The sequence below is a fragment of the Lepisma saccharinum genome, chromosome 7 (genome assembly GCF_977018435.1).
Source record: "Lepisma saccharinum chromosome 7, izLepSacc3.1, whole genome shotgun sequence".
In the NCBI taxonomy this organism is placed as follows: domain Eukaryota; kingdom Metazoa; phylum Arthropoda; class Insecta; order Zygentoma; family Lepismatidae; genus Lepisma; species Lepisma saccharinum.
The window spans coordinates 81,272,273-81,299,629 of NC_139235.1; the positions used below are offsets into that span (position 1 = coordinate 81,272,273).

General features: G+C 36.1%; 2 protein-coding genes and 1 non-coding gene across 5 annotated transcripts in view; 2 read left to right on the forward strand and 1 right to left on the reverse strand.

The window, feature by feature from the left end:
• The first annotated feature begins 60 nt into the window (after window positions 1-60).
• Mrm2 (Mitochondrial rRNA methyltransferase 2) lies at window positions 61-17,032 on the forward strand. Of its 2 annotated transcripts, XM_083125511.1 has the most exons (5): window positions 61-117; window positions 860-1,018; window positions 5,116-5,285; window positions 5,572-5,711; window positions 7,210-17,032. In XM_083125511.1, exons 2-5 carry the CDS (start codon window positions 947-949, stop codon window positions 7,638-7,640), a joined length of 813 nt encoding a protein of 270 aa, XP_082981637.1. In that variant the 5' UTR covers window positions 61-117; window positions 860-946; the 3' UTR covers window positions 7,641-17,032. The 2 variants fall into 2 exon arrangements, with proteins under 2 accessions (XP_082981637.1, XP_082981638.1); XM_083125512.1 differs by lacking the exon at window positions 860-1,018 and having other exon boundaries at window positions 62-117.
• On the forward strand, window positions 15,928-15,999 carry TRNAI-GAU (transfer RNA isoleucine (anticodon GAU)). The gene has a single exon. It is a non-coding gene; the product is annotated as a tRNA-Ile (tRNA).
• Window positions 17,033-23,701: 6,669 nt separating the features above from the next.
• Window positions 23,702-27,357, reverse strand: part of LOC145990295 (uncharacterized) — a 63,161-nt gene continuing 59,505 nt past the window's right edge. For both annotated transcript variants that reach the window (XM_083125984.1, XM_083125985.1), the window contains exon 2: window positions 23,702-26,192. In XM_083125984.1, coding sequence (XP_082982110.1) covers window positions 24,180-25,988 — 1,809 coding nt within the window. In that variant the 5' untranslated portion in view covers window positions 25,989-26,192 and the 3' untranslated portion in view covers window positions 23,702-24,179. The remainder of the gene's footprint in view (window positions 26,193-27,357) is intronic.

The window sequence follows — 27,357 nt, forward strand, 5'->3', positions numbered from 1 at the left end:
CTTCACTTGTTTTCCGATACGCAGGTAAACATGCGAAACAACTTAGAAACGTGATCCGCAGGCGAACTGAACGAAGTCTTTTGGTTGTCGGTGTCGTACTGCTGCAGATGTTTACGTGTAAGAATGTGCTAATTCGATTTAAATAGCACTGCTATTGCGTTTCTGCGCTTTAATTTTGAATGTTTTTTTTGCTTACTTGCATTCAAACTGCGTAACAACTTGACTTTCAATTAAGCATTTAGAACTGACCATGTAGTGGAATTTGCAACACAATGTGTGTTTACATACTTTAACTTGATTGGAATCTTATGAATTTGTCGTTTGAACGTAATAAATTATCGCATATTTATACGTATAATGTTACATACACAGATCTATACTGCATAAATAACAAAGTAATTATAACATCCGAACAAGTGGTGTAAGACAAGCCACAACTCGCAATGTTTCGCACCTCTTTTCTACATGCATAGTATCAATTAATTCCCTGTTTATCTACAGATTTCATTTTGCTTTTTTAATTTTTTTATAACGTTCTCTTGTATCACGTAATTTCTTGGGACAATTTAGTGTATTATTACTTTTTAATTTACACAATCCAACAATATTCAAGGTGCTTGCTTCTATTTTACCATCATAGGGATGGTACTAATTGTCATTCCTGTAGTCTGTTTGTTTAAATTGTTCATAATTTTTACTGTTTCAATATTTCTGCAACTGGTCTGGAACTTGCTGCCATAATTATATATGTTCTATGAACATCCATGGCATAACCTTAGGTAGAATAAGTTGCTAAACCCAGGATAGTAGATTTGAATCTAGTGTTGGGTATTGTGAAGTACATATTTTCTTATCCTAGGATGCCCCGACAACCTGAGTTTCGCATGACAGTCTTTTTCTTTGAGGGTCATGTCCTGCCGTCTGCAATGCTACTCCAAAAATCCAAATGTGTCCTATTTTCCAACAGCATCCTGCGAAATGTCCTGCATCCAGACGAATTGTTTACCTCTTTGAAACTGTTAGTGCATTTTAAATTAATAGTATTGTTAGTGTGCATAGAAATACTTGTAAATCTAAAAATTTTCAGGAGCAATTTTACAATACCGGGAATTTCTCCATTTTGTTTGAAATTCGGCATACTCACTAATTTTGGCCCCCTAATCACGAATCTGCAGTTAAAATTTGGCGCTCACACGTGGAAATAGCAAAATAATCTAAATTAAGTTCTTATTTCTACACCCTCGATTTCCAAATTTCCCACCGATTCCGAGCCCCATCTCTGCTCTGCTCCGGCTCCCCGGCTTTCTCTATAGAGTACCTGTTAAAGGCATGTTAGAAATTGGCCGGATTCACCTGCCCCCAAATAAGCGCCAAATTTATACGTGAGTGCCAAATTTTAAGTGCAGATTCGTGATTATGAGGCCCAAATTAGTAGGTATCCCAAATTTCAAACAAATTGGATAAATTCCCTGTATTGTTAAATTATACCAATTTTCACGCTCACTTCGCTTACGACCTTAGTCTTACTGTGATACTGTGAAGCTTATATTTATTGATTAGAAGCAGATATGTGTGCAGGCTGTTGATGATATGGTATGAAGGGTAATAAGTGATAACTAGAAAGTATATGCAGGGGTGTTTTGAAAATTGAAAATAACCCAATTCTGGAGATTTGTATGTTTATGCATTGATGAGATGATTACTACAGCTGCGGCAAGAGAATTTAATATTATTTCACAATGTATGGATGTTTTATGGTAAGAAAGTAAGGGAACACAAAAAAGGCAGTAAGAACGAGGAAAGTTGCAAACTGAGGAACAACAAAGAGAGAAATTGAAAAGAAAATATATGAGAAGGGAAAACCTCCGTGGTGGAGTGGTTGAATGTCATGAGTCCTCTGGTCGAATCCCAGCCTGGGCATGGATGTTCTATGTGGGTCCATTCATGAATTTAATCGCATCGTCACTCATCCTCATTGTTGCATTACTCAAAAGTGACAGAAAGAGATGTTAAACAACAATCAAATCAAGAAGAAATCAGATTAAATTGTGTAATATGTCAGGACACATGTAAGCAGCATGACTTTTCCCTTGCCAAAGAGAGGGAGGGGTGCACTTGAAGTGCTCTTCTAGATATAGCTGCAACCCCTCCCTGTACACATACATGTATGGATGTCCTGCTTTTCGTTTCAAAAAGTCTGCTCCTTTTGATCATAGTTCAGATCGTAATAGAATAGGATGAAGAAGATTTATCTGAACTGTTTTTTCATAATATTGGGGAAGGCCTATATATTTAATTGTTTGTGAGTGCATCTTTTTGGTGCAATGATATTTTAATGAAGGGCGAGAAATCCATTAAATTTGCTTTGGAAATGTATGAATGATACGAAAACAACACATTTTGTGGTTGAGAAGAGACTGCAATTGCCCTCAATGCTGGGGCTGTTTGAAGTAAGTATGTAATAAATTTTTAATGTCTGGGAAACTAATAATGCTCAAGTTATGAAACACACCTCACTTTGTTCAGTATAGACTACTTGTAAAAAGCATGTATGGTTGAAAAACAGTGCTGAAAATTGGTTGATGTGGGCTTCAGTGTCTTACAAAGAATTTCACTTCTTGTTTCCACCTGCTTGGAAAATATAGTAATTTATTAAATATAAGGGTACTAGTTAGATATAGCAGAAACACATTTAGCTCATTTATTTTTAAATAAAATTTATTTCTACTTACCTCATATGCATAGCGGAACATTTTTCAACTAGGGATTACTTTTTTTTTCAATGAGAAAAGCGTTATTTTTAACATTATAATTATTTATTGGTCGTTGCTAATTGGCGGTTAGGCAAACATAGAAAATTGAATTGAAAAAAAATAAACGCTCACATGTTATCTTGTAAAACTACCGCATGGTTGTTACACTAACACTTATTAACCGAAAAATTATTGTTTTTAATCCACAAACCATTCATGGGAGGTTAGGTCAGGTTCAGTTAGGTTAGGCAAAAAAAAAAAAAAAATTGGGAAAAAATCTCGCTCATGCGTCATCTTGTAAAACTACCACATGGTTGCTACACTGACAAACGCATGGGACATTTGATTCACGTAGTCGACGGTAATGGTGGCACGAGCCATCGTGCAACGGAGATACATGAATGTCGAAAAATACCTTATTTACAGGCCGAATAACTTGCAAAATTCGAAAAAAAAAAATTTCCCAGCTTCAGAAAGTCGACAAGAACAAAATTCTGTAAGTACTTTCTCGTGTTTTCTCCTGTAAATTTCAAGAAATGTGTTTCCGCTATATCTAATCGTTACCAATATAAGAAAATCATGTGTGTTCGAATTTTGTTTTGAGTCCACTTTATGCAGAGGTGGGATAATTGGGAGTGGACCTACAGTTTAAAAGGGGATGTGAATTACAATTTGCCTCCACCGTGTGTTGAACCTAGGATGCCTTGAGTACAACATGAAGGAAAAGCTGTCTATAGTGAAACAATGAGATTTCACAGATTATTTTGGAGACTAATAATGCTGAGGGCTTCCCTCCTATTGCCTCATAAAGGCTCAATAGGAATCAATCTTGAGACCAGTGGCGTGCCCAGGATTTTCGAAAGGGAGGGGTTATGTGTACTTTTTTATGTAGTCACTCCTCATTTTGCCATATTTTACCCGGGATCCTGTTTGAAGGTACAGCTTTTCAATATAGTTCCTGTTAATATATATATCTTATCATAGGCCATTGCATAACTGATTTTTAGTGTTTCACATAATTTTGTAAATTTTCAGTGCGTATGCACAGGAATGAAAATGTCACAGCCAACTTAAAGTAAAAAGTTCCGTGCTATGGAGGCACATTTAGGGGCTGTGGGGGTAGGACTCCACCCATTCTCGATCTTGGCCACTTTGGAGGTTATGTGATCAGCATCATGTTCCAACAGCCAATGCACCATTTTGGACCCTTTTTCTGAAAATTAATTACTGTGTTACTATGCACTGTACAGACCTTACATTTTGTGTACGGATACAAAATACTACAGTTTGCAATATAGCTTACTAAACTGTAAACAAATTTTTCAAGCATCAGTGTTTACACCCAAAAATCTAAGAAAGATATATTTTTTTTCTTTGTTTATTCTTTTTATTACTCTGTTACTACGTACCACACATACCTTACATTTTCTGTACACATACAAACTACTACACATTGGAATATACAATGTAGCTTACAAAAACTGTATGTTATCTTCTTCAAGCATCAGTGTTGCTATCACAAAGTATTAGAAAAATCTCTTAAAGAAAAATTTGTTCATTAGGAAAGAAAGAAAGACATCTCTCTTTTCCTTTATATTCAGTGAAATATATCACTTTCTACTTTTTCTTCTTCGGTTCAGACCCAGAATCATTTACAGCCTCTTCCAGACAATGCTGAATATCATCCTGGGAGAGTATGTGCCGCGAACAACATGGAGCAACTTTGTCAGCCATTGTGCCAAATGAGATAATCCATAGCACACATACCGCAAAGACTAGCAGAGAGAGAACAAAGAAACAGCACTTGTGCTGCCCTCAAGTGGGCAAGTTATGAACTGAAACATGAAATGTCTGCATCAAAACATTTGACGAGGAATGTAGAAACACGTACACAATTCTATAAGCACTCAAGAACGAAGAATGTGTATCTACGTTTTCTGCGATTTGTGCTCCATGGAGGAAAATGTAGATAGAGTTAAGCAGTGTTTTATACTTTGGCATGGTTAATTTCTTACTGAAGTTTGCAAGTAAGTTTTCTTGTGATAATTTAGGTTCTCGAATGGTCTCTGTCCAGGATGGAACTCCTGTAGAGCGATATGCATCAGAATTGCCAATCAAATTGCCCATCGTTATGTTTGTTCTCTTTGCTTTATCCAATGAGAGCTTCAAGAATTGAAACAACATGCCAAACAAGCTATTAACACCTGCAGCAGCTTTTGTTAATACCCATACCTTAAAAACATTTAGGACGCAAGAGAAAAGTTAAAGAAAATATAGTCATGGGCAATTTGCCGAGCATGATTTGTACATCCTACTGTCCATCCATGTTGATTCAATTGACTCACTTTTCTTTAAATTTCAGACACCAGCCATGGAATTCAATATAAGATTAGTATCTAGGTTTAGCACAAGTTGTGTGTTAAGGAAGAAAGTGCCATCATCGTTGAAAGGTCACAGCCAAAGTTCGCATAATTGGTTAACAAGGCAGATAAACGATCCATATGTTGAACTGGCCAAGATGGAAAATTTCAGGTATGTATAATATTATGCATCTTAAGAATGTAGTGTGTATTCCAAAAGTTTTGTGTTGAACTAGTTGATGGTGTTATTCTGAAAGTAATCACATGAAAATTTACTTTTTTAATTTAGTTTCTTTACTGCACGAACTTCATATTTCGACATGTACACATATGTCCAAAGAGAAAATTAAATGAAACTTAAAATGTTTAAGTGGACCAAGAAATATGATTGCAATATAGATTATAAAATAGTGGCATTATTGAATATAAAAGTAATAATTGTCTCTTTGGTTTTTTAGATGTCGCAGTGCTTTTAAGCTCATACAAATTGATGACAGATTTCATATAATAGCTCCCGGAATGCAGGTTGTTGATTGCGGGGCTGCCCCAGGAGGGTGGACCCAAGTGCTGGTCAAACGAACAAATGCTGACAGAAGAGGTGAGAACTAAAGTCTGATTGGAGGATTTTTTCTTGTACGCAGAGTGATTCCAAGGTTGTGGAAGTCTTAATTTTGCTTGCTTGTGTCTTGATATGGGATCTGATGCATACAATGAAAATCTGAGTGTCAGGTGTTGTAGCACCGGCAAGTTCAAATTTTATAAATGGAAAGTGGTAAATATAACCAGTGTGATATTTGAATTCCACTCTGGTTGCTCGTTTTTGGCTCTTGGGGAGGATTATATACAGTGTGTCCATTTTTTTAAAGTTTTTGTTTTAAGTTCACTTTATGCCCAGAAAGACTAATCGGGACTTGACCTACAGTTTGAAGTGGAATATGACCCTATGTGCCTCCACTGGGTATCAAACCAGGGACCCCTTGATTACAAACGGGTCATTCCATGTCAAATAAACCAATGAAATACACCTGACCGTCTCTGATTTTACTCATACTTAGTTGTTATGAAGTATCACCTAATTTCGGAAAAACTGCAAAATTTCAGATTTTTATGTTGTACTTTTCTAGTTAGAGCCCTCTGAAATATGGAAAAAAGCACACTTTTCGGCACACATGCAATCACAAACAAACTCATAAATCAAGTTAGAATTGACGAAGAAGGTTGGGATAAGAACCAAATTGTTGCTTTTGCTATGAGCTTTAATTAGATATGTCACATGACTACTTTTCAATTTTTTTCATTGCAAGGTCATTCAAACTTTTTTGAAAATCTAATTTTTCAAAAACCTATATTTTGAAATTTTTTTAAAAATACACATAGAGACATACATATTTCAACATCAAGTCTTAGAAGTTTTGTCATGGAATCATACTTTTTGACATGTATAAACATATACTATACACTAGGTAAAACCATATGACACGGGAATATTGCAATGTAAATTCCATTCATTTGTAAAGGGAGTATGTTGTTTACCAAATTGGCCAATGTGACCCATGCTCAGCAGTGTGCGCAAAGGGAGTGAGACGAAACTGAGAGAGACTGTGAATCATGTGTGCGAGTCATTCTGTAGAAGGCCTTACTGTGATACAATCCAAATGTTTAGGGGCTCTGCTCATAGTTCCTTACCATGGTGACTTCAAAGTAATCCCTTTGGACAATGATACACTTTTGCCAGCGCTGGTAAAGCTGCTGGAAGTCATGTTTTGCAAGCTTCCATGCTGCTAAAGTGTCATATGTTACTAAACGTTAAAACAAACTTAGATATAGTTAGTTACCTTTTGTCCCAATATTTGGAACAGCCTTGTTCCTTTTTCAAAGCTAGAAGATTTAACCTATGTTAAGTCATTGTTGACCATCGTTTAAACTTTTTACCACATATTGTACCTAATCTCCCATCACTGTGAAAGATTCAAGGTTGATTTAAAAAATTAGGTCCACCAACAAAACAAAGGTATATGTTGTGACTTTGTCGTGGTTGTTTTTATGATGTTTATGACATGAAATATTACCTTTTTTACATATATTTATTTTTTCAGACCCTAATAAACCAAGGGGATTTGTCATAGGAATCGATCAGAACCCATTTCACCCGATAGATGGTGCTGTAACTCTGGGAAATATGGACATCACAAAACCCGACACCCAGAAGAGCTTGCTGGATATGCTCAATGGCAGCATGCTGGACTTGATTGTAAGCGATATGGCTCCTAATGCTACCGGCATGCGGGAGATGGACCACGATAATATAATACACTTGGCGTACCTTGCACTGAGATTTGCACTCCAAACTTCAAAGAAAGGTGCTTCGTGCTTAGTGAAAATATGGGATGGACGGAACACTGGCACGTTACAGCAAGACATGTTACGTTTCTACGAACGTGTCAGAACGGTTAAACCTGATGCTAGCAGAGCAAACTCGGCCGAACTGTTTCTCTTGGCGAGAGGATTTCAGGGGCTCAAATCGTGATGTGTATATCCCTGTACCCCACAATACGTCGATGATCTGTAACTTTTTTTCTTGTATGAAATAGCATTCTAGCTGTTAGGAATCTATATTACTGGCAAACATTACTCGAGCCATTTCTCTTTCTTAGTTTTAGCAGTATTTTAGTGTCACTTGGACTTACACATGTTGTGATCAAGTTTTTCTGTAAAGATGAACTCAGTAATATATCCTTGAAATTAGAGTCCATCATTGTCATAAAGTAGATTAGTTCATGAAATTGTCAATTTTCATTTCCCCTAATTTGCAAACTATCTTCATAAAAAAATGAATAGCGAATGTTATGACATTGCATTCATGTATATATAATATGTCTTGTACAGTCACAGCATAGCTGGTTTGTAACGATCACATTAACTTTCAACGGGATCTTCACAATCCATAAATACTCAGGACTGTACGGTTTAGATAGTAAATATTGATTTGTGGGTAGTGAAATAATTTTACAGATCTAATATTTATGTACAAAAGTCTCTAGAAGTGCCCAATTTCTTTTTCTATGGCAACTTGCAAGAGGATACTGCAGTGCTCAAATTGGTTGGAATGAATGGGGATGCTGCCACCCCTCACCTCCTGCAGCTAGAATAATTTGCATTAGCATCCATCCACCTAGCAACTTCCACTGCGATACTGGTTCTATGCAGTAATTAAGAAATGTTATATCAGAAAATATTTTATTGTATGTCAGATCCATAAACTAGGCATATGTCATTATTATCAGTAAAATTGATATCAATTATAAACAATGTATGTCACTGAATCACCATTTTACAGTTACACCCAAATATTCATTTCAGTGTTTCAGAAGAGAAATACTTTCCATGTTTCATTTAAAGCAATCACTACATATGTGCCAAGTAGTAGCACAAATGATATCAAAGAGATTCATGTTGAATGCTTCTTGAACATTTTGCAACTTCTCTCCAGTTTCATTTTGGCCACCAACATGCTTTTTTGGTCTCTCACGCTGATGTACCTTATGTGGTATTAAATTGCCCTATATTTTTCCATGTATTAGTTCAAACTAGGACTGATACCACTTTGAACCACCACTTTGAACCAATAATCTCATCAATTCCCACCATTACGATACTTGAAAATTGTAATAATTAAAATTTATTTAAAATATTCATTAACAATAGTCTGTAAGTATTCCATTTTAATTATATGCATCAATTGACCAAGATTTCTGCTTTAAAATAAACTAAAATGACATTAGAATATTAAATTGCATGTTATGTCATCACAAAATTAAGTTTTTCATACAAATACTGCTTCAAGACAACGAGAAACCTCGAATTTTCAGGATAATTAGGCTCCACGAAAAAGTCGAGAGGTATTTTTGCAGATACCCTGAGAGAATAAAATGTCGGAATGGTATCAACAAATAAATTTCAGCCGATACTTTCCGATACCAATACCACTGGTATCGGCTCAGCCCTAGTTCAAACCTTTCTTGTTTGTGGAAAGATGGTGCATTCTGTTGGTCTCTTTCACCTCTTCACCAAAGAATAGGTAGGCTATCACTTTTTTAAAACTCCTGGTTGTCTGGTAAAAAGATTTATTCATCCTGTAAAAATATTGTTCAACATGCACCGCTGCTACTAGCACTATCACTTGCTGCCACAGGAATTTAGAAATATTGATGAGCGAGTAATCTTTCTGTTTACCTGTAGATGGCAGTAAAGCTCAAGGCTCTTACTATTAATTGCTAGTCCCAACAGTTGTTCTACGTCATCAGTAGAGGACATCTGAGAGAGGTTTCCAGTTAGCTGGGCCCTGAACTTGCATCTAGACTGGAGTAGTTAACACACATCTAGTGGCTAGATATCCCGTGCACTATATCTCCATACTTTTTGCAAAGGATACACCCTGCATACTTTCCTGAACTTTCATTGCACTTGAACAAGCAGTTAAACTCACAATAACTGCTACTCTATATTTTGGTTGGAATTGAAACATTACAAAAACTTCTTCGTTTTTCTTTCAGAAGAAGCCTGTTGTTTCGTTATGCCTTGAACTGTTAATTTTCCTCAGGCATCTGAAATTAGATACATTTGAGAGATCACCCTGTATATATTCACTTGAAAATCACATTGATGCATTTCCCACTGCTAGTACTATTTAGTGCATAATTGTTGATGTTACTTACAAGAATAGTATTGGTATTGTGAGAGGGGTATAATATTTTTGTAGACATAGAATTGTAAAAGTCTTGTTGTGGAGTGAAACTGAGAAATGTGATTGAGTGCCTTTGGTTAGATAAAACCCCACAAACTGCATCAGAAGTTTCTAAAAGTGTTACTTCAAATGACCAATCTTGAAAATTGTGTTAATGTAACACTGGATATAGTTGATATAAGTTCTTCATTACTTCTATTATCAGTGGTGTCGCTTGGAGATAGGAGTTTGCGTACTCCTGTGAACTCCCCAAGTTGTAAGGGAAATAATCTACGTTGCCACCCTTATTAGTATAACATTCAGCTTTTGCTGTGAAGTCACCGATATATTAATTTTAACCTATATTTCTCAGTGTGAACCGCATGTAAATGTTACGTGATCTTTCTTCTTGGTGTTGCAAGTGTCGAAGCACAAATGTGAGACAAAGATTTATAAATGAAAATATTTCTTATTCAGGAAAATTCTAATTTAACCCTCCGTAACCCACGCAGCAGCACTGAGTGCAGCCTTTTTTAAAATTTTGAATTATTTTCGTATTAATGGTCGGGAAATCACTAGGTAACATGTCTTCACTATTCCCCCGAAAACATAAGAGGCATTGGCTCCTTTCTTTTGTCGTTCTTTCAATTGCTTACATGCCTCTGAAGTGACCAGTCCCCCTTTGGCGGCACTCAGTACCGTGCACGGGAACATTTCATACCTTAAATCACAGCATGCCAGCCATGAATTGGGGGGAAGTAAGAAGAATAAAATGACAGTATGTTGTTCGGAATGCAAATTATTTGTATGCAAAAACCATTGCAGTACCCATACGAAATGTCGGAGTTGTCAAAATAGCGATATTGAAAAGTGACAACATTCGGTTTAATTTATATGAGTCAGTATGTCTTTTCTTACGTATATCTCATAAGAGTAGGAGAAACAATTTGAGATTTGAACATTTTAAAAATATTTTGTAAGATTCTTCTAGGCGTGTTTTCTACATTTGATTGCTTTTTCTGCGAACCAGGAAGATTTTGACTGAGAATTTTGGAACAAATTGTTCCTTTCTAAGCCCACATAAGTTGTACGATTTCAATTCGTTTTGAAAAATATGTTGACAATTTTTGAAAAAATACGTTGAAATTTTTTGGAAAATACTTTGATAATTTTGTGAATGGTGAGTTCCTTTTTTAGTCTCTTCATTATGGTTTTAATTACTTTTAGAATAATATTTTGGTGCATTTGCTTCAAAAGTCTAAGCTTGTAATTCTATGAGAGACTTTCATTCTTTTTTACTTTTTTTTTAATAGCTAATGAAAATTTCCTAAATGGACATGTTTGCGTTCATGTATATTTCGCCTGATTTGCAATAAGTGCTAGTTAATTCAACCTCAATTTGCATCAATAATTCACATAAATAATGTTGGTTTCTATGAGGCGGCACTGAGTGCCGCATGTGGGACATTTGTGCTGCAATGAGGAAGCGGATGACGGAGGGTTAATAACGACCACAAAAAAAAATTAGATGATAGAAAACACCAAGTACGTATATAATTAAAATCCTAAGATAAAGTGCTGGTCCTCATGGTCGAGTGGATAGCACATCACACTATGACACCCAGGATTGAATCCCGCCGTGGGCACGGATGTTTGCGAGTGTCCATTCATCAATGTCATCATATCATCACTCATCCCCATCTTCGCAAATCAGCCAAAAGTGGCCCAAAAAGCGAAGTAAAATGAAGCAAATCAATCGATTTATCAATCCTAAGATAAATTAGAATAAAAAGTATTTCTTGCATGTAGACACAGAATATTTGTAGAATTAGTTCTCATGTAAACTTTGCAAACTAGAGATAATTTAAAAAATAGTCCAGCAATTTCTTTCCAAGAATATAGAGAACTTTAAATTTTCATATTTCACCCTGAGAAACAATGTTATTTTCTGTAGAAACTACTTTAGTTGAAACAAGATTATGAAAACTACAGGTGATGTTCAATAATGTATTGATATCAACCAATATAAGAAGTATTGATAAAGGTGATTGTATTCAAAGTGAAGTAATCTTTGTTAATGGCAAAAATGGGCTTTCAAATTCATTCATGTTGCTTAAATTAATATTATGTTGTTTTAGTACAAAACTTGGATAGATTTATTTATTTTAAGTCCATTGGTACATTTATGTTATGGCATTTTTAACTAATCGATTAGTTTCATAAGTTTATAAGCAAACATGTGAGCATAAACTTTTGACTATGGATTTTTGAGGAAAGTAATAACTATAAGGTGTACGGTTTTAGAAACAATAACATGCAGAGTGTGTCCTTGGCGACCAGCCTCTGGCAGGAGTGTAACGTTGTACAGTTAGGCAACTGCAGCGCACAAGTTATTTGTTGTATTTTTCTTGAAAACTCTCCACTTCAAAATTCATCATAAGATGAGGCAAGACATTTTGAACCTGACTGTCCAGGTCCCATAAATTTCCGTTGCCTACAGTTGGAGTTATTGTTTCTTCGAAGAAACACATCTCAACACACGCACAATGACCCTTTCATTTTCCTTCCTTCTGTTTTTTGTTTCCACCATGTTGACAGCTGAGTTGTCTTCGGAAAACAATGGGGTATTAAATTTGTCTCAATATACACAATGACCCTTCATTGTCGTGGGCGTTCTCCACCATTGCGAGTCTGAGTCAGTTTGAGTTCTTATATGCTGCAGTTATATATTATAATCCTGTGTCCTGTGTAGAAATATACATTGTATTATTTCACTATACTCATATATACTGTTTATGCATTATATAAAAAAATACTTGATTATTGGACAGCAAATTCTCTCTTTCCCTTCCACTAGTTTTGCAACAGTGGCAACAGCGCAATAGCACTGGCTGCGTATTGGCTGAACTCATGTTCCTTCTAAAAGTGTACACCGTATAGTTTTCGGATGCAAAGCGTTTGCAAAGTTAATGTAAGCACATTGTGCTGGCATTAATGAAAAATATTCTCTTGCATTACGATCTGGAATGGCAAACAAATATTCAGCAATTAAAGCAATTTGAAATACTACCTCCGTTCCATAATATGGTATAGAAACACCTTTTATGTTCCACAATATGGTATAGATATGTTAAATTTTAATATTGTTCCACAATATGGTATAGATATGTTACATTGTAAAGCATTAGAGTGTTAGACTGTATGGTAGGTATAGGCTACAATGTGGTTTACAATTTCATTTAAAGGCGTTACCTTGAATTTGATTGCAGCTGTCTTAATGGCACTCTTCTTTAAGGTACCATTTTCCTTGAATTGGAGTAGGAATTGTAGAATGGCACTACGACATTCGGCTGTTAATTGTTTTGCTTTGGTGTTTCTACTCGCATTTGCCTCGGTTACTGGTGTGTTTCCTCATCCTGGAACACCACAACGGGTGACCACTTGACTGACGTCCATACTCAGCTGTGCACAGTGAACGTCTGACTGGATGTAGGATCGCATCACTACTGCACACACAATCATATCCGACCACTACTCGGATGCGCATGCGCAATAAATCAGCGCATTCATCCTGTTTCTATACCATATTATGGAACGGAGGGAGTAATATGAAACATAACTCTTAAATGTAACTTTAAATGGCTCCAGAAGTTGGTGGTTTTTAATTCAATAACTTTGTTCTGTATACCCCTGGTTTACAATCAAAATATTGTAATAATGGAAAATGTAGCTCGTAGAATCCATGATTACTTCCATAGGTATAAAACCAAAAGCAAGAAATTCCACTTGGGCATCAACAGAATCAGACTTTAACACAACACACTTTTTTGCAACACCTGGATCAAAATAAATGTCACTACTCAGTTTGGGAATGCAATAAGTAGACTTGTAACGTGCAAGATGTTTTCCTGTGATTTGTTTGTGTTCGACTTAAAACATGTATTTTCTTAATTCAAGTTATGTGATGCTCAAAATGTAGGACATTTATAATTATTTTTTTTTTCAAATTTCTCCCAGACGCCTTGACATAAGGCAAAAATATAGGACATGTCTGGGAAAAAGAGGATGTCTGGTAACCGTAGGGCCAGGACCTCCCAAGCAGTTTTTGATTGGATGATGGATGGTCATCACATGAAGCCTCATTACTGCTATTTTTCTGACTTTCAAAACCAGAGTCTGCATCTTCTTTTCAAGGAACTCCTCTCGTGTCCTTACAATGCTGATTCAACACAAAGACTTTTGGACCTTGTACCGGGGATTGAATTTGGGACCACTTACACCAAAGGCAAGAGTGCTAATCCCGTTCCTATACGGGGCTCTACTAATTGCAAATTTACAGTGGACACTCTTTAATTCGAACTACAAGGGACTACGAAAAAATCGAATTAACCAGAGTATAATAAAAAAAAAACACCAATGAAATAACACACTGTATTAAACATAAAACTGCATTAATACACAAACAGTACACCTTATAACTGCTATGTTTTATCCATTTCTCCACCAGGAATATGCACTTATTAGAATATTCGCATCACGTGATTGTTTGAACCTCTTTAAAACACATGCGTCAATATCGGGAAGTTGCCGCCTCTAACACGCTTTCTTTTTCACACGCACTTCAACTTTCTTATCTAATGTTAAGCTACTGTACGCACCACGTTTCGATATTGTGACTCCACTAAAACACGCAGACAAATGAACCCCTTCTGTCTGGCTATCCGCTCCCCTCTCAACTTATTTTCTAAGAGGTCACATTCCTACAAATAAAAGCTCTGGGGTTTCCCACTGCCCTCTCTTCATCTGCCATCGGCACATCTGTTAACCATAAAAACAACCTTTTCAAGAAGATAAGGGGGACGAGTCATCTGTTGGAATTTCTTATGTAGCAACCACTTTGGTCTTTCTTGGAAAGATTTATGTTAAATTATTGGAAACCTGAGTTCGAATTATCCACATTTAACCTTCAAAATTTGAATTAAGTAGTCATTTTTAACATTGTTTTAGATAGGGGTTCCAAGGGGAATGTGCTTTTGTTCGAATTAAAGAGAGTGCACAGTATATTCATAAATGCAGTAACAAATGACAAGTCTTTGGCTCCATTTCAAGCTACGTGTAGACAAATTGCATCCTAAAATTGTAATTTTATTTATACTCTGGTATTGGTTGATACAGGTACCCATTAATCTATTTCTTCTCTTTCTCTCTCTCTCTCACACACACACAAACCATTAGGGTCAGAGTTTCAATGTTATTAAAATTATGAATTATATAGTTTCATACATATGTAGCTATTGTTCAGCCTAGCTTCTCAGTACGTAAGCTAAACATAAGACTGATTTGTAATTAGTTGTAATTATTTTTGTTGTTAAAATATTCTTATGCCTTAATGGTAATTACTGACAATAATATTGTTGTTACTGTTTTTGTCTGTGTGTCATGCATAGAATGTCCTACTTAGATATAACAACAAATCTATGGCTAGAAATAATTGTTTGCTGTGATCTCTGTCTTTATATATAATACACAGTAGGTTCCTCTAGCATTTTTTTTGTAGTTAGGTTTTTAGCATAGAACAATATTATGTTAACAATGTTGTCCAGAAGTATGTTTTTTGCATAGAAGTTTAGTGTATGAACTGCATGTAATGCTTCTGTGCCATTTTATGTTCCTTTTCTTTTTAAAGTGCTTATTGTAAATTAATTGTGATAATGGGACAATGCAATGGTCTGAGAAAAGGATAATGAATGAATTTTGTACAAAAGATGTATTTAGCATGAAATATTTCTAACAGATTTTCATGTGACATTGTACCGTTATTTTTCAAAATAGTATTATTTTTTGAAAGACTGTGACATTTATGGCATAAAGATTGTCTCAGTACCTGAGATTGAGGAGACATGTGTGTAAGCCTTTGAATGCAGGAACCCTATTCAATACACATATAAGAATGTTAAGATTTGGCACGCACAAGAGATGTACTATGCAGAATTTTCATCAAAAAATGCAAGCTTGGCCAGGAATCTATGCTGGGAGGAACCAGACAAAGTCAACGTCAAAGACAACAGATCCCGTTGCGGTAGCACTGACTGGCTCGGTAGCTCAGTTGGTAGAACAATGGTATGATATTCCAGAGACCCAGGTTCGAGTCCTGGTCGAGTCTGCATTGTTCGCTGAAAATTCTACATAATAATGTATATTTGACACTGTGTACCACTTGGGTAGTAACTTAACTTGTTACTGTATTGGAATTTAAATTAACAAAATTATATTGGTAACTCTTTGTAGTAACATGTTACTTTTTAAAAGTAATAATTGTTGTTTTACTTCCATTAATGTGCTAAATTCAAAAGAGTATAATGTATTTGTTACAACAAAACTGATTTGTTACAAATGAAGAATAATAGTTTTACTTTTCTTGGAAACTATTTGCATCACGACTCTCAGTGATGTAAGCATATACATGTGTATATGTTGGATCTGTAGCATATGTATGAGTGAAAGGGAAGTCATTAAATAAGTCACAGTGAGTATAAAACAAAGGAAAGGCTGATACTCGAAAATTGTTTATTTTTATACAGACACTATTTTTCAATGCAATTCTCTCTGATATTGATGCAGTTATTCCATTGCTTTACAATTGCCCTGGTACAGTGGGATGCATAAGTATTACCAAGCAAATTGTCCATCACCATTCTTCCAAACAAGCTAAGCTGCACACAACATTTCCACCAGCAAATTTATTCCTTAAAAACACATATGATGCAAGAGAACATGGCAATTTGCTGAGGAATACTTGTGCATCCCATTGTACGTGCAACATTAACCGTTTGCCTTAGAAATTAATTTCCAAAATTCGGTCCCAAATTTTGGATTTTTTTTTAATCACGTTTCTTTGTTCTTTATTGTATGCTTGTTACTAAGAATACATAATTTACCTGAAATATAGGTAAGATAAAATATCTACACATATAAAACTTATGTTTTATTATACCGAGTTACCTCGGGCTACACACACATGCATGAAAAATGTTCATTTTCCATGAGCATAATGTAAGAAAACTTTTTTAGAAAAAGTTTATAATGTACTGCCTCTAAATATTGTACATATGAAATTTATTTAGTTTAAACAATTCATTTCACTCACTTGTAAATCTTATGTATGCATACGTATGTATGTATAATGAACAAATTTTATACTTAGGCTAGTAAAGGATATACATTTTTATCATCATAATAAATGTAAACATAATATCTTGCCTTTAAATGTTGTACAGTCACGGACAGTTCTGGGTTGTAATGAATGTATTGACTTTCAATGGAATCATTACAACCCAGCAGTGTCCGTGACTGTACATATGTTTTAAAAATATTACAAATTGCAGTTCTGATTCTGAAATTATTAGATAACCACGTTGTGATGAACTCTTGACGTGTGGAGCTACACATAAAGAAACATTGCAGCGTGTGCAGTAGTAATGTGATTCTTGCCTTTGACATCTCTCACTCTGTTGCACATTCCAAGCATCAAGCTGAGTAAGTGCTGCTTCAAAGTGGATATTTACTGTATTTTGTGGCAAAGAGCCTCGCACGAGTTTGCACGGGATAAAAAAATGAAACGAGAAAAAGTAGTTTGTCCCGATTATACTCGGATAATATAAAACGGGCACCTAGTATCTGCCAAAGTTTACTCAAAATAATAAGACAAGCTGTTTACACCTGCCGCAAAATTACTTCGGACCTCATAACAAAAGCACAAGAAATACAGAAAATTCATGTGAAAAACTATTATTTCGAATTCCGTAAAAAAAATTCATTCCATGTCAAATATTTAGGCTTCATTTCCATGGAAAGTTTTCTAACAATGGAAAATTGAATCTCACTTTTAGCCATTGTTGTTGTTTCCATGGTGATGATTTGAAATAAACAATTACCTAATTTCGAACGCCCATATCTCCGTTGCTAATTAAGATGCTAATAATGATTTTACGTGCAATGGATGCAGCCCGATGCCTTCTATCGGATTCCGTAGACAATGTCATTCCATGTCAAATACTTAGGCTTCGTTTCCATGGAAATCTTTCTAATAATGGGAAGTTCAATCTCATTGTTAGGACTTAAATTACTTCCGAAGTCTATTGATTCCATGCCCGCGTGCATCCAAATGGTTCTCAAAAGTTAAGGCAACATAACTCCGTATGCATTTTTGCTGTATCTAATAGCTTAATAATAGCTTTTCACAAATTTTCTGTATTTTTTTGTGCTTTTGTTATGAGGTCTGAAGTCATTTTGCGGTGGGTGTAAAAATCCCTGGTCTGCCTTTTCAGTTAATCCCTCATGCTTAACCTCTTTTTTGACTTGCACCCACCATGAGCACATTTTTTTAGAAAGCTTTCATTATGCTGTGGACAAAACCTTGAGAGCACACTATTGTAGTTACAGTGTTTCACTAGTACTACAAGACCGCAGGTGGCCAGCCTATCCTTTAGCAGAGGAGGTGTGGCTAAGTTGCCTGAATTACAGAAGTCACCATGTCTAGCTGTTGTTTCCAGCATTTCTGTAAAACAAAGCACACACTCATCATGAAAGATTATCCATATCTAACCACATCCGCCCAAGATGTGGCAATTACAAAGAGGTTTCAAAAGTGCTGTGCATTGTGTGTGTGAAAGCAACTTTGCTAGTTATCCCCAAGGATGATCCTCAGATTCAATTAAAAAGTAAGTCCTGCAATTTTCCCCATCTAGCCATAGGTTTGATAGTGTACAGGATGGCTACGAATTAAGGGGACACCTTTTGATTATGAATTACATTTAACAATTAGAACATATTTATAACATTGGCAACTTTTTATTTTCTGACGATAGTAACTTAGACATCACAATGACAATTTTATCTGTTTTCCACATAACTATCAATTTGAGCTCCATTTAAATCGATGCAAGCTTGGAGACATAATTGGCTTTCCTTCTTGCTGTTCGTGACTTACCAGATTTTTCAGGTCTGAAACACTTCCGGTTGTATTAAATAACTTTGATTCTTGAGACAGTGTCACTTTTAAGTGCTAGAGGTCCACATTCCTGCAGCATTCGTCGCCGACACGCTGCTCAATACGTAGGCGACTTACTGCCATTCTAAACAATATCCACTTTTTTCTTCGCATATGTCATTTAGATGTTACATACGTGTAAAGAAAGATAAAAAGGAAAGAGATATTAGCTCAATTAATACAAAAGTTGCAGAGTTACAAAAGGTGCACCCTTAATTTGTTGCCACCCTGTAGTTCTCCTACAGTGATAAAACACAAACCCATATATTACCTTGAATGAATTCTGTTATTTCTGCTGCTAGAAAGAAATGGCGCTTAGAGTATAAATGAAGAACTTATCCAATTTTGATAAGAACTAAGCAAGCGTGTGCCCTATGGTTACAATATATATAATGTAGATGCCAACACTGTTGAATCATCTGCGAGGACTCACATTTAAACTGTGCAGTAAATAAGAAATCTGAAGCTAAGCTGTGTTGTCAGAACTTCACTTCCCAGTCAACCTGAAACATCATCTCCGCTCTCGGCTCAAGTGCTTGCGTCATAGTGTTACCAGATCAGTCTTCATTGGTGACGTTTGAGCATCCTTGAGAGAATTTGACCCAGTTGTATGTTGCTTTGGGTGACAAACACTTCTCGTTATAAGCAATTTCTATATATGGAAATTCTTTGCTGCCAACAACAATTGCTCTTTTTCACTCCTCAAGTTTAGTCACCATTTGTTTTATACAGAGCTGCATATTCACAAGATATGTCCAGGGTGTGGTACCGAAAATATTCTGAATAGGTCCCGGAAGTTGACACAAAAAATGACTTACAGAATGACGTAAAAATAATTTTCGCTCTGATAATGAAAGCTTGATTTATTTCATAAATTACAAGACAGTGGTTGAATAATTTGATAAAACCCGTTGTTTGGTGGTTTAAACTACTGAAGCAAAGGCAAAACCAATTAGGTGCTAACATAGTTTTGTTTATTTTTATTTCAATGTTACATAAGATACACCACAAGGTTTTTTCTGTAAAGTCATTCACCTCCTTTCAGAGTGGGCTTTCCACGATCCAATAGTTCGTCAGCATCTCAAAATACAGTTGTGTTTCACATACATCAGATTATATATTTTTTTTTATATTGTGACTAATTTTACTTTAAAACCACAATTTAAAGTGATAATAGAGGCCACCAAGGGAATGTCAAAGTAGGCTTCACAGAAAGTATTTTAAGTTTGCTAGAGGAAAAAAATAAATTTACCACAATAAATGATGTAATGCATTGCCAAACATTTCAGTTTAAAATAATACTGTTTTTTTTTCTTCCATTGACTGTATTTTTAAGTAATAACAAAAGTGCTAAAAAAAACATATCAGGATATTTAAATATGTGAGTTATGCTAACAAATATATTTAAAATTAATGAAACAATAGGGAAGGAGAAAAATAAACCTCAAAAATGAAGAAACATGGAACAAAAACTGCAAAAACAAAAAATGCAAAATAACAATGTTTTCTGGTTCTAACTGAAGGGAAACGGACTGATATCAGGTTTAGTATTGTCTAAAAAAAATATGATTTTTCATCAACTTCTGAGCCCTAATTATCAACCTGTATTGCAGTACGACATACTGACAACTTTTAAATCTAGTAACTACCATTATCACGTTCTTTATAATGGTTGGTGATCTACTTGCTGACTTTCCCTTGTATGTTCAATTCAAATTTCTTTGTTACTAATGTGTACTTTTGGAAGAAAAGTAAAACAACTAATAACATGTTACTTTGTTAGTAATGACTCCCAACTGTGCACAAATGTAAAAATTTAATCTCTGAAATCCTCCAGAGTGGGATATGATTTTTAAAACACCATAAGTATCATGTAAAAAACACTTATGTTCGTAAGAGACATTCATGTCTTTTTTTGTAAAAATTCAGTAACTGCATCAGATTTAACACATTTTATTCATATAATAACTCCATAAAGCCATAAAGAAAGCATGTGAAATTGTTATATGGAAATTCTTCAAATAAAGAAACACTGGTAAATTACCTATTGACATAGCAAAGTTGGTGATTGGCAATCAAATTATGATCCAGGCTTCTTGTTTACACAGTGTCCTCAGGTAACGTTGTAATCAAAATGTAGCAGGGTATGTGTAGGCTTACATGGTAGCTAATAGGAACAAACACCATGCTCAAAGGATTAATTGTGATGTACTGTTTCATATACAGAATATTGGTATGGAATGCATTTGTGATATTGCAACTGAATTGTGTGTGTGTTTCTTGAATTGCAGAGTGATTATTCTATTTTGTATGACCTTGAATGTGCATTAAACTTTCTCATTTAATGGCAAAGTTAAGAGTTGCAATTAGCAAATGTAATCGTTATTGAATGCTTCATATGTGATGACAGCGCACAAGTTGAAAGTAAATCAAGCAAGAAATTTTTACTCGACATTTACTTCTTTTGCTTGTTTTTCTTTGTGCCAAAAGGGGCCTGGGCCATATGGCATCTTTGTCTCCCACCCCCCTGGTAGTCGTGGTTATACCAGATGGTTAGTTATACTTTTATTTTTTACATTTCGAATATTGCATTTTTTCCACATTTGGTTGCTATTTTCAAAGAGATTTTTCTCCGGATGAAGCCTGGTGCTTCTTAATTTTTTGTCCTAGCACCAAATGATACTGGCACTACTGAAATCTGAGAAACTGGTTGTGGTTAAAAATGCTGAAACTTAACATATGAATGAGATGGGACTACGCAAAACTTGCCAACTAAAGGTGTGGCTAGTAAACACCATTTCCGTGCATATATTGTATTTTTTTTAAAAAATCAGTTCTTGTAATAACTGGTTTGGATTTGTATTTGTATACCCTGTCCCATACATCTCTGGAGCAGGCAAACAAAAGCAAGTAGTGACACGAGCAGCTCCACGAATGAACACGTGAGAGGGAATGGGATTGTGTGGAAGGGGAAAGCAACTGCAGTTACCAGCCTTCGTACCAGCGTATACTGCTTCGCTCTACCCACTCGGGTTTCCTCCCCTTTTCTGACGTTATGCATGCCCTTGCTCCAGAGATAGGTGGGACAGGGTATACCTGGTCATGGTATAAGTATGTTCTCTGTGAAGTATGAACAGAGATGTATTGGTCTTTCGTTAAATTCTCGTGAAGTTCCTGTGCAAGTTTTTCAGAACATGCACAAGTGATAAAAAGTTGGAGGTTTTTGCATCCTTAGTGAACTTTGTTGCAATTGCTGTTCGCTGAAAGTTTATGCTGTAATACTGTATTACATATATGTAGCCATTGAGTTTATATTATCCTTTTTTCTTGTATGTTTACAGCTGTTGGAAAGAAATAATAAAAATTAAATTTTAAGAAAAAATCTTTTTGCCTATTTACTGAAAAGAAATGTATGCTAATTTGATTATATTTTTATCACTAATTTCACAATGTTAAATATAGTTGAAGTGTTTAGAGCACTTGTCTATCTATTTTTCATAATACCTTCACATCATCTGTAGGGCATCCGACTGCCACATGGAAGACCCAGCTGCGATCATTCGGGGTGGGTTATCTAAGGTTGGAATTTTCCCAGCCTTATCCCTGCATAAAGTGCCTTTGGGCCTCACCCAGCCTCAAATCAATGGATACCTGCAGCCAACCCTGCAGGGTAAAGGTGGCTGGAGCATGGTGCTGATCACATCATCTACAAAATTGCAGAGATCGAGAATGTCTGGGACCTTACCTCCACATGCCCTAAATATGACTTCATGGCACTTTATCTTTTACCACATCAGTTTTAAATCTCAGGGTGGTGTGCAACAGAAAATGAAAACTAAGATGTTTGTTTAAGACCTTGTAAAGCAGTCACATAGCCAGGGGGAGAGCTAAGGGGGCTCAAGCCCCTCCTGAAAGTTACATAATTTTATACAAATATGCAATTTAAATAGTGTGTACTGGTAATTAATTTTACTTCCTTAACAGGATTAAATATCTTGTATAATAAGTTGCAGTGCACTGAGAATTTTATTGTCAGGGCTTCTACCCCCCCCCCCCATGCCTTTAGATGGTGGCTGCTGATAAGAGGTGAGCCCCCTAAATAAAGTCCTGGAACAAAGATGTTTTTAAGTTCTAATGTATGCAAGGTTTTAACATTGTCTTCAGACAAAATATGAGTTAGCATACTATGCACAAATAAGGAGATTATTTTTTATCTCTAATGAAATGTGAGTAATCATAGGCGGCCCATAATTCTTTAATGTTTTTATTTGACTCACTGTGTTCACCCACCAAAAAATATGGTTATCACCATATTTCATAGCAGTTAAATTAATTTCGAAATAGTCACAAGTTTCTTTTTTTTTTACTTGTTTTAAAGAGATCTTTATTTTTCTTTCCCATGTTATTCGACGCTGGGTGGGCGCCGGGGCCGCTTCCATCGTTAGAAAAGTTCCCGGATTTGAACAGGCCGGGGATCGAACCCGGGACCTTTAGCATGGTAGTCAGATGCGTTACCGACTGAGCCTTACTTTTTAAGAGAACTTGTAAATATGCTTTCTGAAATCTTTTTTTTAGTAAATGTAATTATTGTGAAGAAGAAGGGAGGGGTGATATTGAAGTGCAGGTCTACTACAACATTGTTTCATATTTCTCTGAAATGTTTATTTGGTTGATATTTCATCATGAACACAAAGAAGTAAACAATTAGGCTACTGGTTCATAGTTGTGAGCCCCAAGTTAGTTTCTAAAAATTCTATGTAGCAGAGAAGAGTTTTATCTAGATATATATACTAGTAATTATTAAAAGTAAGCATTATTTTCAAAAATACGATAAATTTCTGTTCATGGCAATAAAAACAATATGGTTCTACACAATGACAAAAGGAGCATGAACTTTTCTCCTCTAGGTATCTTCTCTCATTTATTGTTATCAATTTCAACCAACTGTTATTGTTTTCACATAAGTCTAAAAATCTCTACATAGAAATAGTACACTATATTTTCCATTTTTATTTCTTCTAGTCTTGTATATAGACATAAAACACAATACTATACTGTTTAAAATATAATTTTAAAATTTGATATTTACAATCTTAAAGATGAGAAATGAAGATGAACTTTACAGTGTGAGTGAAGAGGTGAGTTTCATATACATACATACACACACAGACGCACAAAAAATTACTAAGAAAATACTTATTTTGCAAATCTATAACTACAGAAGTGCAAATAACATACACAAACGAACACACTAGCACAATACAACTTGATTATTTGGCAATGATAGTCTTTGTCTATCTTCCATAACCTAAATTCCACATTCTTCGAAACATGTTACTCAAGTTTTGCAACTCGTCTGAAGACAGCGGTTGATACTGGTATCTTGTTACTGGTCTCCTTGAGAACATGCTACCTTCTTGTTGTTCGTAAGTGGGCAATCTGAAAGGAGGGTGGCTCCAAGGATTGTTGTGCTTCAGAGGGTAGTTAGCAGGTCTGGTCTGCCACCAATATGGACCATGGTTACTGGGACGAGGAAACGTAGGTACAGATTGTGGCCAAAAGGAGAACATATTCGACCACTGTGATGGACCTTTACTCCACGGTGATCCAAAAGAAGTGGGGAATCTGTATGGGTTGTGGTATGGTTTTTTCATCTGCACGTTTACGGTTTCTGTAGGTGGTATTGTACTACTTGGTCTAAACTGGTTCTTATATGGTATAGTATTTCTTATGGGGGTAGTAACTGGTATTGTTTCCTGCGTGGGTCTTGATACTGTTGATTCTATGGAGTTGTCTGGAATTGAAGTTGTAGAAATGTAGTAACGGGTTTGTTGAGTCATCATGACTGAATCAGTTGGGAAAATAATTCTGTCGGGATCGGGACCCGATTTATGTTGTGCTTGTTCAACTTGTCTGGTAGCTACATCAGATGATTCTACTGTAAAGCCTATGGGAGATTGTGTGGAAAATGTTGTTTGATAACCTTCGGTTACATCTCCAGCTGCGAAATCAGTAGTAGTGGGGTTGGTAGTACTGATATCTTGATAAGATTCTGTAGTCTCTAAAGTATACAGCTCATTTTCATTGTCTAATATAGTGTTAGTATTTCTCGTGGTAATGGTAGAAGTTTCTGTGGAATCTGTAACTTCTGCATTGATTGACACTGTCTCTTCATCTAAACTTTGCTCATTGAAATTTTGCATAGTGCTGGTGACAAAATTTTCTGTACTGGGGAAACTACTGGAGTCTTCATTCCACGTAACAGGTAGAGCAGTAGTGTCACTTGTATACCATGATGGAATTGTTGATGGGGGGTCTGACGGTTGTTGGGACACTGTGTCATCTCCTGATTTGATTGTTGTGCTAACGGTTGCCTCCTCGTAAGAACCGGTACTAGGTGGCGACACATCATCAGATAGAGACAGTGTGATGGTTGGAAGTCCAATGGTGGAGATCACTGTAGGTTCTTCTTTACTTGTCACCGACATTTCAATATTACTGTAGCTTGTACTAGAATCCACTTTCCACAGAGTCACTATGGCTGCTTGTGAGGGGTTCTTGCTGCTTTCTGACTCGGGACTTTCCTCTTCCTTTATTTCACCTGCAACCACCATGACCTGGAAGGCTTCTGGTTCTTTGTCTGCACTGTTACCTTCTTCCATTTCTTCTGAACTGCTTTCTGTCGTTTTCTCATCAGGCGGAGGAGACGTTGCGAGCGGAATTGGGACAAGAAAGGGTCCAGTGTCTTCCTGGCTCACCTGACTGGATTTCTCTGGTGCACCATACATGGCGTTGAGTCTCTGCAACAGAAACTGCAAATGAAGTGCCGTATCGACCTTCACAACCTTCTGACACCGTCCCGCGGCATCTGGTCGGTATCCTTCTGCGCACGCAGCCGTGTTACGAATGACCGGGGTTATGAAAACAGATTTGGGGGTAATCTGTGACTTTCGACGCACAGTATCATCTACGAGGAGCCAACCACGAAGTAGGATCCTGCTCAAGTCGTCATCTGCCTCGAAATGATCCAACTTGCCGATTCCGCGTTCGGGAACCGGCATGGCGCAAGCGACCAGCATTTGGACCACTATAAGGAATAGCATGACTCCAATTTAACTCACGTCCATCACACCGAGTAGAAGATTCTTGATGGTGGCCAGCGGGAATGTACTTTTCACCTAAAAATAACTGGGAGTTCTCAAGTGAAAAGTCTTGTCTAGTAGCTACGTGAAAGTTGAAAGTGATTAGAAACAACGGACCTCCTTGATACCTCGTTCTGAGATGTCACCATTGCGGACATTCAAAATCTGAAACAAAGAGAAGAAATGGATCAGACACACTACAATAAAACAGCAAAGGTAATATGTAAAATTGAAGGAATGCAATTTGACTGAAAAAATAATCTGCTCAAATAAGGCCAATATGTATTGTATCAACGTGGGACAGCTTACGAGAAAATGCTGAGTTATTTCTTGCAAGTGATAGTTACTCGACCAAAAATAATGGGCATTCCACGAAAAGTGGTCGTACTCCATGTGAATAACAAAATGAATTAATATGGAAATCATTATTGATTTTAATTTCATAAGGTTTAGATGTTTGTGAATGTATATAATTTTCACATTTCACCAACAAAAGTTACTAATATCTGCAGCCTATATACTTCACAGACAAATGAAGTCCAAATTTGCTACATTCATAAAGCGTCACACACGTAAGAACGCAGTTTTGTTAATGTTTTTCATACATTCAACCTATGCCATCATACTCAAGTTTCTTTTCATTTGTTAGCAGACACCATAAAGTACATCATAATTCCATGAAATCAATTCATTATGAATATTTTAATCCAATATCATGTCTAGAACGTTAAATTTTTTTGTGTAAAATGTCGCACATGTAACGCTGGAACCCCCAATGGTGTTTGCGTTTTACGACATCCAAAGACGTGGAGGCAAAAGTAAAACGGAACTGCAAGTTGGCAACTGTTTCTCGTTGGACTACGCCAGCCGCTTGAAGAAATAGTAGGGCAAAATTTTGCGTTCAAATTGACTCAATTTCAGCTTTTCTATCTCTTCTACACTCGTTAGTTGCAGTAGGTTAAGTTCGAATTCGAGGTAGGCGGTGCTGACCGTATAATTAAACACAATTAAACACAATGAAGATAAATTAAGAAGCAAATGTGCGAAAAATCCTTGCTCTGGCTATCTCGCGAAGCTAGTGGCGCCGCCAAAGGAAGATCACACTGCACCACGCCCCTCTCACAAAAATCGGCTGTCACCGTGCAGTCGTTTTTATGAACAAATATGTTATCTATTGCTACCGTACTTCTGAATTTCCGGAGAAATTTACAAGCAGGAGTGTCTTAAGGACTTGCTGCTAATGAGAATTAATGATCTTGCGTTTTTCTTCTATGACAAGTATTTTTAAATAAAAGTGTTTAAGAATTTAGTTGCTAATTTCAATAGTTGG